This window comes from Tursiops truncatus, chromosome 11, assembly GCF_011762595.2.
Source record: "Tursiops truncatus isolate mTurTru1 chromosome 11, mTurTru1.mat.Y, whole genome shotgun sequence".
NCBI lineage: Eukaryota > Metazoa > Chordata > Mammalia > Artiodactyla > Delphinidae > Tursiops > Tursiops truncatus.
The window spans coordinates 33,359,737-33,373,952 of record NC_047044.1 but is presented as its reverse complement, the minus strand read 5'-3'; the positions used below and the strand labels follow the sequence as shown (position 1 = coordinate 33,373,952).

General features: G+C 34.4%; 1 protein-coding gene across 1 annotated transcript in view; it reads right to left on the bottom strand.

The window, feature by feature from the left end:
• Window positions 1-1,008: 1,008 nt before the first annotated feature.
• Window positions 1,009-14,216, bottom strand: part of MGAT4C (MGAT4 family member C) — a 337,239-nt gene continuing 324,031 nt past the window's right edge. Inside the window, exons 4-6 of the mRNA XM_019952142.3 lie at window positions 13,565-13,717; window positions 7,497-7,644; window positions 1,009-3,666 (exon numbers count right to left, since the gene is read on the bottom strand). Of these exons, the coding sequence (XP_019807701.1) occupies window positions 2,525-3,666; window positions 7,497-7,644; window positions 13,565-13,711 (1,437 nt within the window). The 5' untranslated portion in view covers window positions 13,712-13,717 and the 3' untranslated portion in view covers window positions 1,009-2,524. The remainder of the gene's footprint in view (window positions 3,667-7,496; window positions 7,645-13,564; window positions 13,718-14,216) is intronic.

Genomic DNA, 14,216 nt, shown 5'->3' with positions numbered 1-14,216 from the left:
TCTTAGTTGATTGATCAGCTCAAACCCAGTTTTAGTAATGAAAAGATCAAATTTAAGATGAAATGTGATCCCTTTGGTTCACATTAGCATTTGCAATTCTCCAGCAAACATCCAATTTCACTGTTATCTTAAGTAATCTTTCTTGAAGCATTTTCCAGAAGTCGATGTCAATGGCTGGTCTTTGGAAACGTTCCCAGAAGAATATATAAAAGCTTACAACTCACCTCATGGAGTCTACCTAGGTCTTGGTATTATATGTCTTTATTGTGTACCTTTTATCATTGAAAGTGCAGAAAAGTTTCTTCTGATTTCTGAGGTATGCATAGAATACTATATATATGATTAGCCAGTTAATAAAAGAGGGTGAGAAAAGCCAAGAAAACAGAATATTTTTTTTGCGGTACGTGGGCCTCTCACTGTTGTGGCCTCTCCCGTTGCGGAGCACAGGCTCCGGACACACAGGCTCAGTGGCCATGGCTCACGGGCCTAGCCGCTCCGCGGCATGTGGGATCTTCCCGGACCGGGGCACGAACCCGTGTCCCCTGCATCAGCAGGCAGACTCTCAACCACTGCACCACCAGGGAAGCCCAAAACAGAATATTTTTAAGTGTCTGGCAAGCATCCTCCAAATGAAAGCAAAAGTTATTACCATTAGTTTAGTTTAGTGGCAGTATTCATCTTTTCTTTGGACTTTAAGACTTAGATGTGCCACAGAATATTAATACTTATAGGTTCATTGTTTTCTCTAACACTATAGCAACTGGGTGCAAAGAAAATACACAGTAGCTATTGTATCAATAAAATAAAATATTTCCCAATTTTTAAGTCTGAGTTTCTAATTTAATTGATTTGAATAGAATTAATAAAATACTTTCCATTCTTTTTTTGGACTGTATCATACCAGTGAGTCCTAAGGATTTTGTTTCAGGGTGGAAGCAAGAACAAGAGGAATTCCTATTCCTTCTCATTATCCCAAGTCTAATATCTCTCTCTCTTGTGCGCGCTCTCTCTCTCTCTCTTTCTCTCTCTCTCTCTCTCTCTCTCTGTCTCTGTATATATATATGTATATATTTGTCTATATAATAGTATATTTGAGTCTTTCCATAAACATCCATGAAGTACTCTTTATTTCTCTTCATAATAAACCCCTTCACCTTTGCTGTTTGTCAAAAAATAAAAGGATGAGACAAGCTCAGGACATTCTGAAAAAACAATGATTTTAGGATGCACTAAGGTGTCCTGAATTGCTTTAATGGACCCATGGTATGGATACTATTGTCAAGTCCCTCACGGTAAAATTTTGACAAGTTTGCTTACCATTTGGGTGCATATACCACAAGAGCATCATTTAGCACACTTTAGGATTATTTTACAGAATGATAACATGACTTACAGAAGAATTATACAAGCTATTTCCGATAGAATAACTTATTACCTGAGACTCACGTAACAGAGAACCAAAAGCATAAATTATGTGAAGACTAATCTCTACATAAGGGAAAGAACATTGTCTGGATATCAGAACATCCGATCTTTCATTCCAGCTTTGCTGTCAACTAGCTCTGTGTGTAGAAGAAGTGACTGATTTCTGTTTCTTACTTCTGTCCTTCATAAGATGTCCATTTGAACTCCAAAAAAGTATATGATAAATCACAATGGTTTCAATCATATGAATTTTAATACAAAACATATAAAATCAATTTCAAAAATTTTCTGCATATACTGAAAATGTTCATTAAGAATGGAATAACTATAAGCCTTCTTTAATTTCTTCTATTAAATGCAGGTACCCAATGGAACCTGAAAATATTGAGCATAACTTCTTCTTTGCAAAAGGGAAACTAGAAAAAGACTGCTTCCCACAGAAAATTTATTGACAATAGGTGTTCAAGTTTTTATACATTGAACAATGTCCCCTTTTATATAGTCAGGGGAAGATATTTTTTAAGTCTTTTTTTTTTCTTTCCATCACCCCACCTACACACAAAATTCTGTTGTAAAGACATCACTTCTATAAGGAGGTATTCATTGTAGATGTACAGAAGTCTATGGAAACCTAAGTTTACAAGAAAAAAAAATTATCATTCTAACCAACTGCATAGTCACAGAGATGCTTAATAAAATTATCTGATGATATAATGAAGTCACTTCTTAACTAAGTGCATACAGTGGCAACTAGTTTTCAAGATTCACCATCCAACAAACTACGTTTTCTCATTTGAAATCCTTCATGTCACTTTTTGACATTCAGATGAAATTTTGAAAGTAATATGATAACATTAAAATATAAACAAAAGTAGCATTAACTGTGAACTGATACTCAACTTCAGAAGTTAAAATAAATGTTAAGTGTGTATTAGAGTAAAAGTATGCTGACTATGTGTAAATCAAAACTGCCAAAATGAGTTTTTGAACATCTGATCCATTGTTTTCCCTCCAGAGGATAAAGGGAGCAAAAGAGGAAGGTAGCCAAAAAGGAAACAGGAAGACCTGCTTCAGTAACTGGACATATTGATTTAATTGGCTAAGAAGTCCATATGCTAATACTCCTAATAATCAGCCATTCCTTTTGTGTTTTGGTAACATATATCCTCATACAATGTATATCAAATGGAATTTTTTGATTTACATCGGATACTTCAAAGTTTCCATTTTTGAATTCCCCTAGTCTTATGTAAGTAACACATTGTCTATTTTGTTTAAAATATCTAATATCTCCCCCAACATCTAGGGCTCCATGATGCAAAATGTCATTTTGTCGATCTTCTGTTCCAGTATTCACTTTAATTCTTTTGATTACAATTGGATTTTCAAATATAATTACAAAGACATCTCCTGTTGACGGTGATTTTCCCCAAAAGTATTCATCAACACTACTATAAGCCTTGCTTGCATCATAATTTTCAAAAACACTCATGTTGGTATATAGACTTGCAGGAGGGTTATCTGGGATATCAAATGGCTCCTCTTCAAAATCATCATCCTTCAGCTTATTCTCGGTTCCTTTATATGATGAGTAATAACCCATGTGCTGAAAGAGAGATGGTTTAAAACGAATCACATTTTTCTGAGCCAATAGACCGCGGAAATGAGTTAGTAGCCAATCACAAGGCATTTCTTGATAAAACATTAATAAAAAGTGCGCCAAACGTGGGAGATCATGAGAATGATAAAGTTTTCCAATATAGCCAAGCTTAGAGAATTCAAGGGTTACCCAGTAAGTTCCTACTAGGGATGTAATGACTTTCTTGATGGCAGTAAAGAAATTTTTTGAACAGCGAACATCATCTTCAAGCATTACATAATAGTCTGAAATATTGGCACAAAAATTAAGCAAAAAAGCATAATCTACATTTTGCTTGGAACGAAATCTCACTCTGTCTTCTGGATCATTGTAATTTCTTTTAAGGCCACTCAGGATTGGGTAATATTCCTCTGGAGCATGTATAACCATTAATCTTCCTGCAATAATATGGTGGGCAAATTTCTGTGTAATATCCTGTAACATGACCTCACGCCAGGATGAATTAAAGTCAGCTAGATGAACCACCACTGAAATTTCCTTCAACTCTTCGTAGCTGGATTGCTCAAAAATTGACTTGATTGTCTCAAGTAAATAATTTCCTTTTTTTCGTCTCACTGATGAAAGTCCAATTGTAAGAAACCCTGAACAAAAGAATTCAGAAGGAAGACAAATTAAATGTGAAATTAGGTTTTTTTTTTTTTTTTTTTTTTTTTTGCGATATGCGCGCCTTTCACTGCTGTAGTCTCTCCCGTTGCGGAGCACAGGCTCCAGACGCGCAGGCCCAGCGGCCATGGCTCACGGGCCCAGCCGCTCCGCGGCACATGGGATCTTCCCGGACCGGGGCACGAACCCGTGTCCCCTGCATCAGCAGGCGGACTCTCAACCACTGCGCCACCAGGGAAGCCCTGAAATTAGGTTTTGAATAACATAAAAAAAGATAAAAGTTCTTTTCTCTTTAAGCCTGCTACTCTATTAAGTAAATCTAAGTGAATGATTATATATAGAACATTTTGTCATTAAAGACTTATGCTAAATATATAAAGGTTATAGTACTTTATATATAATTGATATTTTCCATGGAAAAACTGCACCTTAAGCACAATGATGTATGAGCTCTATTGCTTAAACATTTGTTTATGAAATAAGATATATGGTTTAAAGTGTTCTGCAGCTTAATATTCTTATATATGCCCATTAGAGAAGATAGATATTTAAATAACATTGACACTGTTTTTTTTCAAAAAAAAAAAACTTGCAAAATGAGATAGGAATTCATCCAGTTAAGAATGACAAACTAGTTTCAAATGATGAAAAAGAAAATTAAGGGTCACTCATTCTTTTAATCACCTTTAAGTTTTTCATAGAAAACATGCCATATATTTGCATCTTTCTTTAATCACTGTGATTATCTTGTACCAGAATAATTCATAACTGGGCTTCACAATTTTATTTTGAAATTTATCTAGTATGTTAATTAGAATGAAAACAATATCATAAGCTATTTTTGAAAACCTGCATTATTGCTTAAACGTATGATGTATTGTTCTAAGACATAAATATTACTGATTTCTTTTTTTTTTAGCTGCCAACACTTAAAGCTTTAGGATATTTTAAAAAATAATCCTTAAGGCCAACTTTTACTAAAAATTCAAAATATCTGGTAACACTGTGTCTTCAATATAGAAAGCAACATTTATCTTGGGCCAGGTAAAGTTATATCCTCAAGACAGGCCATGTTTTCTCCAATTTACTATAGAACTCACCAGGTTCACTCTCATCCTGTAACTATAGGTGTCTAGATTTTCCATCTCGGTTTTAATGGGTTTTGTCATCAACTATAAGACTGAACCATCAGGCGTGGTTGTGCTCCTACCAGACATTGTCTGGATGTACCACAGCTTTCTTATCCATTTATCTACTGAAGGACATCTTGGCTGCTTCCAAGTTTTTACAATTGTGAATAAAACTGCTATAAACATCCATGTGCAGGTTTTTGTGTGACATAAGTTTTCAACTCCTTTGGGTAAATAACAAGGGATGTGCTTGCTAGATCATGGCATAAGGGTATGTCTAGTTTTGGAAGAAACTGCCAAACTCTCTTCCAAAGGGGCTGTACCATTTTGCATTCCCACCAACAACAGGGGAGATTTCATGTTGCTCCACATCCTTGCCAGCATTTGGTGTTATCAATGTTTTGCACTTTGTTCATTCTAAAAGGTGTTTAGTGCTATCTGATTGTTTTAATTTGTACTTCCCTGATGATACATGATGTGGAACATTTTTGAATATGTTTTTCTGACATCTGTGTATATTCTCTGATAAAATATCTGTTAATGAACCAAAGACCTTAACAAAGACCTTAACAGATATTTCAACTGATTTCTTTATTGTAAAACACATTTTGTAGTAATTTTGTCTGGTGAAATTTTTATTCAGATATTTGAAACCTAAAATTAGAAATTAGATATTTTTAGAGAATAAAATAAAACCCTGTGAAATGGCAGTTCACCTCTGAGAAGCGTTAGATGTCTTCTAATTAAAATGTTTTCACTTTTTAAAGCTCTCATTCTCACCATGACTCAGAACTGAATAAAATTTCAGAGCCACCATTTGGAAAATAGGGAAATGTTTATATTCACCAAGATCACTGTTTCAAGACAGATACCTACATGATTTGATTTGCGTGATACTGAAAAAGCCCCTTCCAAGAAAAATCTTTTTTACTAGTCTATTAGAGAGGTAGAAATTTACATGTTTCATTGAAATACCTGGGCTTACGATCCTGTCTTCTACTGAAAAGCTAACATGTTATCTGTTACAATTTAACTCAAGACACCAGCCCTCATTAATACTCAATAACAGCCAATACTTATAGAATACTTTCTACATAAAAGGCAGAAGTCTGAGTATTTTACATGTAATATGCATCTTGAATATTCAAAACAGTCTTTTGAGATAGCTTTGCACTTATCAACATTCCTGTTTTATAGATAAGGAAACTAAGTCACAGTGAGATGAGGAAACTCGTGCAAGGTGTAATACCTAGTAAGTAGTGTGTGAGAGCAGTAGACATTTGAAATGGAAGAAAGAAAGATCTAAAGAAAGCTGAATTGTTACAATTTCCTCAACCTGCTGATCACAAACTCATTTGCATAAACACTTCTTAACAGGGAACTCAATTTTTGTGGTCTCCACACGATCTACTAAGAAGTTCATGATATCATGGTGTATCACGTATTCTAAAACTCATATTTTTCACACAGATATATTTTAAAATCAGGTTGTATATCACAACTGATGGCATCTTACAACTTAAAACTGATAATGCTTATACTTTCTTAGTGGTACATCAATTAGATCATGACACTTTCTGTAATCTATAATGTCTTGAAATCCATGAAATGTAGTATGTTACTTCTTGGATCCAAAGTGTCTATAGTGGATTGAATAGTTTCCTCCAAAATTTCATGTCTACTTGGAACTTCAGACTGTGACCTCATTTGGAAATAGTCTTTGAAGATGTAATTAGTTGAGGATCTCGAGATGAAATCGTATCGGATTCAGATTACGCCCTAAATTCAATGACTAGTGTCCTTATAAAAATAGGAGAGGACACAGAGAGACAAGAGAGACAAAGGGACGAAGGCCATGTGAAGATAGTGGCAGTGATTGCAGTTTTGTTGCCACAAACTAAGGAATGCCAAGAGCGACCAGAAACTGAAAGAGGCAAGGAAGGATTCCCCCCTACACGGAATGTGGTGCTGCCAGCACCTTGGTTTCAGACTTCTGGCTTCCAGAAACATGAGAGAATAAATTTCTGTTGTTTTAAACCACTAGTTTGTGATATTTGTTATGGTATCTTAGGAAACAAATATAATGACTTTCACTACTTCAAGCCGGTGGCATGTAATAAAAAACAAACCAATGTTTGAAACTGTATTACTATGGGAATAATTTGGGTTTTTTTGGTGGTACGCGGGCCTCTCACTGTTGTGGCCTCTCCCGTTGTAGAGCACAGGCTCCGGACGTGCAGGCTCAGCGGCCATGGCTCACGGGCCTAGCCGCTCCGCGGCATGTGGGATCTTCCTGGACCGGGGCACGAACCCGTGTCCCCTGCATCGTCAGGCGGACTCTCAACCACTGCGCCACCAGGGTAGCCCAGGCATAATTATTTTTAAAAGCTAACTTTAAAAATGTTAAGTTAATTGATTTTTCCTAGTCTCTCTACATGGTACTATAGCAAACTGTTAAAAAGTTCATGTCACAATTAGGCATTTAATTTTTTTGTTGTTATTAACGGACTTGGATCAGTGAATAATTGCAATTTGTGAAGAAACACTGAACTATTTCCCAAAGAATATTTTATATTAGTAAAACCCATAAACTTTTATTGTTATACAAATGAAGAAAGTTATCATTTTAAAACAAAATATTTTATTGTTCTTGATTTTAAAAGTCTAAGGATACTTACGCTTTCTTTGTAAAGGCATGACAGCTAAGAAGCGATAGGTGACATTGATGGCTCCTGAAAAATTAGATAAATCTTTGAAAGTATGCACATAGCGTTCTGGATTCAGTTGATGTGTAGATGTTTCCCTTACAAGTTGTTTGTCTCCTTCCTGAATGCCAAGAAGAAGGCAGAGAAAACAAATAAATAATAGATGGTCATGGATTAAATAAACTTTCTCCTTACACAATAAATATATGGGTCTGATACATAATATGGGTATTATATAAATCTCAGTTACTGGCACCACAAGCTGTAGATAATTATCTTTACCCTGAATTCCTACCTAGAGTCTCTGTTCCAGTTATATTCCACTTTTTATACTATGCTTACAATTGCTTTTCTACAGCATACATCAATAGTGGCATTCTCTTGATAATAATAAAACATTCTCTTGATAATAATAAAAAAAATCTCTATTTGAAACTCTCACTGCCTTCATGTTAAAATTCAAATTCTTCACAATAATTTAAGGATCTTAAAACTTGACAGTAATCTCTTTTACAGTTTCATGTAAAGCTAATTTTCACTAGATTCCCCATATTTCAGTCATATTAAACTATTTACTCTTCTTCAAGCCCTTTCAAATAAAAGACCACACATTATTTCTATGATTTTGAAATTTTAGGAATGATTAGGAGGATGCAGCAGTGAACATAACAGTTGGAGTCTGGATAAATTATTAATCAAAAAATTTTAGTCAGTCACTTATGTGGCCACTATAATTGAAGGCTGTTGAGAATGGACAGACATGGTCCTTGTGACATGGTAGTATTTTTTTCAAATGTCTTCAAGATAACTCAATTAGGATACATTTGTACAAAGTCTTCAAGGAAATGTCTTTAGACCTTATACTAGTCTTTTCCATGATGTTTTCTTGTGGGTGTAGAGGGGGAGGGGGAGTATTCCGACGGAGGTGAAGTTTGGTCCTTTTTTATTTAAGACCCTCATTATCGATCTGATACTGGAATTATGTCATTCAATCTTCAGGATGGTTTATATTCAAGAAAACGTTCATATTCAGCTTTAAAAATATCCTGTCAATCAGTAATTGCTTTGTTTTATCTCTCTTTAATATAAGTTCAGTTGTAGATTTTGATTATCTAATCACCATTGATCAAGCCTCTATTGGTTATACATTACTAGCAAAATGACTTGCTTGGCTTTTGTATATGGTTTAGTACCACTGGTAGAATATTAGGGCAACTAATTAGGAAGAAACGTTTCTTTTTTGGCAAAGTGTCTATTGTGCTGTGTGAGTTATATGGATATTTCTACTGTTCAGTATAAGAATGGCAGGTCAGGCATGGGCATGCCATTAAAACTACAGAGAAAGTGAATGCATTAAATAAACTTGGTCCTCATGTTTTTGGCTGTGGTCAATAAAACTTTAATCAATTAAACCTTGTTCTAAAATATTAGAAAGGATTCAAATACAAACTTTACCTCAACTGGAACATTCACTACTTTGTGTCAAATTTAAATATAAATGGAAAAGTTGACTACCTCAAACTTTTAAATCTATGGCAGGGCTGAAATTGTCTTAGAATAAAAATTGAGAGTAGTGAACCCTGACTGGGAAGAGCTATCAACCTGGTCCTTGATAAATGAAGATTCATTCTGAATATCTCTTCTGTATATTCAATTATGTTTATGACCCTATAGTTGCTCTTTAATACTGTATTTCTATATTTTAAATTGACTTGATGATTTAGACAAAGAAAAAATACTTTAGTCTGATTTATAATGTATTTGCCATCTGTAAAATTATAGAGTTTCAAAATACATGATATTAAACTTAGGAAGCTAGTTTTCTTATAAATGTACTCATTGAATATCCATTGAATTCTGATTATTTTAAATTCATTGCACATAAGTATTTTCATCTTTGTATTTCTGAAAACCTAAAAAACATCATGCAAGTTTTAAAATGAACAAGTTTAGGATTTCTAAAAGGTAACCAGAGACTCAGTTCTGCATCAGCTACTTTAATAGTAATGTAATGGTGTACACAGTCAATAGGGTATAGAAGAAATATCTATAAAAATCACAGTAGTCACAACACTGAATTGATTTTACCATTCTGGTCTTATGTGATATCACATTCTAACAGGATACTGAATATCTCTTTAAGAATTATATCGTGAACACGTAAAAATCCAGACTTTTTCTGTGATAAGACAGAGTACATTCATCCTGTTTCAAGGACATAACAGAATATAAAATGAAATGAAACTTACATGAAAGCACTTAATTAAATTCTCAAGAACAGGTTTCTTTACACTTTTCAGCATAAATAAATCATACAACTTTCACCTGAGTCTGTCTTGTTGGCTGCTTTCCAGAAGCATCTATCTGAACAGCCGGGCTCTCCCTGGATACCTTCTTTCTGTAGCTACTATGCTGTAGTGTATTTCTCAGTAATAAGACAAAGCTTTATGACAATCATTTTCTGGATAGGAAGGCAATTCAATGGACTAGCTACAGACTAAATATATACCCTGGTGGCTACTTTGAAGATGCTCACAGCCGAGAGGCTAAGTTGATTGGATATGCAGTGTCTCTTCTACTTAGTTTGCCTTGTAATACTATTTGTCTCTTACACTGAACTTGGCTTTCTTTCCCACTGAAAGGCACATATGCCCCTAACATGTAAGCAATACACTAAACTGTTACATGCCCAGATTTGGGGGCCACTGATAGATTTTCTAGCAAGAAGAGTAGAATAGATGTGCTAAATAACTCCAGAGACCTTACTACTGTAATTGTTTATCTAATTTCTCTGAATTATAACTATTATTTCCCCCTGATTTAAGAAAAACAGAAAAAGGGGCTTCCCTGGTGGCGCAGTGGTTGAGAGTCCGCCTGCCAATGCAGGGGACACAGGTTCGTGCCCCGGTCCGGGAAGATCCCGCATGCCGCGGAGCGGCTAGGCCCGTGAGCCATGGCCGCTGAGCCTGCGTGTCCGGAGCCTGTGCTCCGCAACGGGAGAGGCCACAACAGTGAGAGGCCCGCGTACCGCAAAAAAAAAAAAGAAAGAAAAAATGAAAAACAGAAAAAGAACAACCTGCTAATGTCTCTGCTTAGAAAATTGCATGCATTGTGATATTTTGGAGTCAAGAAAGAAAATCAAGTCAGATAATTTTAGGAAAACTGAACAAGCACAGATAAAAGGGTTGAAAAGGGACAAGTATTAAAAAGAAACTGCATTATATCCTAGTAGGAGGCCAGTTTTCCATGGTTATTAAACATTTTTAGAAGAACAATTTTAATTTTACACAAATGATTTAATAAATATTTCAAATATTTATATATATTAAGCCTTGGGATAAAATTTAGCTCAAAATGCAATTTAGGTAAAAAACATCATCTAGTAAACAGTGAAAATTTAAACTAATAAAAATATTGTCATTGAATTGTCAATATGGGGGTATGCCTGTATTTAAAAACCCTTTTAACTCACTTTTTCTAACTTAATATAAGTATTTAAAAATAATTTCAATTTTTAAAGCTAAGAAGCAAACAATCTCTTCTCTGAACCTGGGATGATTTGCAAATTTGACTAGATATATGGCTAATGTAGCAAGAAAATTTACATTGAGAAAGTACTCTTTAGTAAGAGCTACTTCATTAAATCACACTTTTTAATTAGGTGGCTAGGACCTATGTTTAGATAGAAATACATAAAGAGAACAATAGTGTTTGACTTTCATATGGATATACACTCTATTAATTCTTACACATTTTATAGTGAATTTGAAGCTGTTCTATTCCAAAAAGACATAAGGATGTTTGCTGCATACAATACTCTTTTGTCTACTTAAAGTTAAATATTGAAATTTCACTTGAAAATGTCTTATATGCATCATTATTGAATACAACAAGCATCCTGCCAACACCATGTTTTTGATTTACAAGATGTGATATACTTCTACCAGTACATACAGATGCAAGAAATAAATTATCACAAAATTAAATCATTAATCAAGAGCTCCTCTATGATCTTTAATTCTATTAATTAAAAAATAGCTGGCTCGGGCTTCCCTGGTGGCACAGTGGTTGAGAATCTGCTTGCCAATGCAGGGGACACGGGTTCGAGCCCTGGTCTGGGAAGATCCCACATGCTGCGGAGCAACTGGGCCCGTGAGCCACAACTACTGAGCCTGCGCGTCTGGAGCCTGTGCTCCGCAACAAGAGAGGCCGCGACAGTGAGAGGCCCGCGCACCGCGATGAAGAGTGGCCCCCCGCTTGTCCCAACTAGAGAAAGCCCTCGCACAGAAACGAAGAGCCAACACAGCCAAAAATAAATAAATAAATTTATAAAAAAGAAAAATAGCTGGATCACCTGGGCCTTGCTCTACTGTCCTTAAATTTCATAAACCTAATAATCAGTTTAAAAAAATCTAAAATGCATATCATTAGTAAGTTTCTCCAGTTTGCTATGTTTACCTAAATCATGCCTAGTCAAATTCTATTAACTGTGCTAACTTCACTATTATGATTGACTAAGGATGATAGAATGAAGAGTCCACAAGATTAAGAGCTATACTTGAAAGTAAAGGCTTAGGCAGAGTCAAGATCTAGGAATCTGACAGAATTTTGCCATCAAAGAACAATGCTAACGGAAGCAAGATGCTTTACAGAAGACTTCCTAAGAGGATCTGCACAAACTTAGATCATGTGGTTGGCTCATAGGATATATTTAGAATAGTATCTGGCAAATAGTAGGTAGTTACCAAATCATGTTCAATTAATAAAACATTTTACTAGGAAATGCTCTTTGTAGTTATTGTCAGATTCTCTCTAGCTAAGATATTAATTGAAACTTTTAGCATGCTTGTATGATAGAATGTATTTTCAGGTCCTCTATCTGTCCAAAGGCTTTGATTTTCTGAAATATGTGAACAGGAATAATTGCATAAAGGTTAGAATTTTCCCAGATATCTTAAGCTCAATTCAGATAGAAAAAGTGAATTACTCTCCATATTACTTTCATATTACTCTCATCAGACATGAAATTATATAATTATAACAAAAATGAATAATAGAAACAATTTGAGTTCTCACAATTAGTCAGAATGTGTCCTTTTGCATACTTTCATAATTCACTTAAAATTCATTCATAAATTATCTACTAATTTTACCATTTTTAAACTATTGAATAGCTTTCACATAATATTATCTTTAGTTCTTAAGGATCTATATTACTTTTCAGTGACCATAAATGTATTACGTGGTGGTCATTTAGTGTTATTCCAAATCCAAATGAGATGTCACACATTGTAATAAAATGTTACTTCTTAACAAAATAGCACAATTAGTATCACTAATTAGACAATGAGATTTAAAAATTTTTGATAATATAGAAAAGTAGAGAAAATAAGCGGTAACACCTTTAAGCAAATTTTGTTTATTCTATTTACAGCAGACCCTTGAACAACACAGGTTTTAACTGCGCAGTTCCACTTATAAGTGGATTTTTTTCCAGTAAATACGTAATACACTACATGACCTGAGGTTGGCTGAATCTGCTGATGCAGAAGTGTGGATATGGAGAGCCGACTGTAAAGTTACACCCAGATTTTTCTGAGTGCCTGGAGAGTCAGTGCCCTTAAAACCCACATTGTTAAACAGTCAACTGTATTTCAAATTAAAGCTCACAAATTACAATGATTTTATGCAGTATTAATTCAGATAGGGATGATAGCTAACTTATTTGGAATTAGAGATACATATTTGAACCACTATATATATATATATACACACACACACATATATATATACACACACATATATATATATATATATATATATGGCATTAAAGAAAACATTGTAACATAAACCAAAACAATTATAATGTTGGTAATATATAATTAATATAAAAAGCAGCTAGATAGGAAATATACATGTTATAATTTTACTTAAACTAAGGCTATTTCAATAGCCTGGGACTGAAGTTAGGTTACAAGTGGACTGTCTGGTTCAACTTAGGCTTTATTCTGAACAAAAAATAATCAACCTCCAAGACTTACCATAACATAGCTATCTTCAATGTACAAGTTCATAAACAGAAGGAAAATGACAAGAACTCCCAAGAATGAGACCGTAGAACGTTTTCGCAGGCATCGCATTTTATCTAGTGTATCAAAAATATGTTTCACTTGGTGAAATTTAAACATTCTCTCCTGTAGAAAAGAGGCACAAAATTATTAACAATTAATTTTGTATGCAAATATTTCTTCATCGTATCAGTCAAATCCAGGCCTTTATAAAATCTCACTATTCAAATCTTGGAACCAAAATTGTTTCCAATTTCATAATAAATTTGGCACAGGCTATTAATACATTAACAGAAGGATAATGCAGTGGTTTATATTGATGTAAAGTAAGTAAAAATGAAAAGCACAGTTATTTCTGAACAAATAAACATTGGTAACAATAATGTAAGAAAATAATACTTCTTTGATGAGAAAGAATAAAAATTAAAGAGAAAAGCAAACATTAAGGTAACATCTACCTCCTCATATTATAATGTAATGAAAATGAAAGAAACTAGAAGTATGGGCCTAATACTGATCTCAGAGTAGGTGCACTGAAAAGAGTGATGGGGAGAAAATCTGGGTGAAAGAAAGAGAAGTGACAAAGGAAGTGAAAGTTTTGGGGGTGAGTCCACACATATATTTG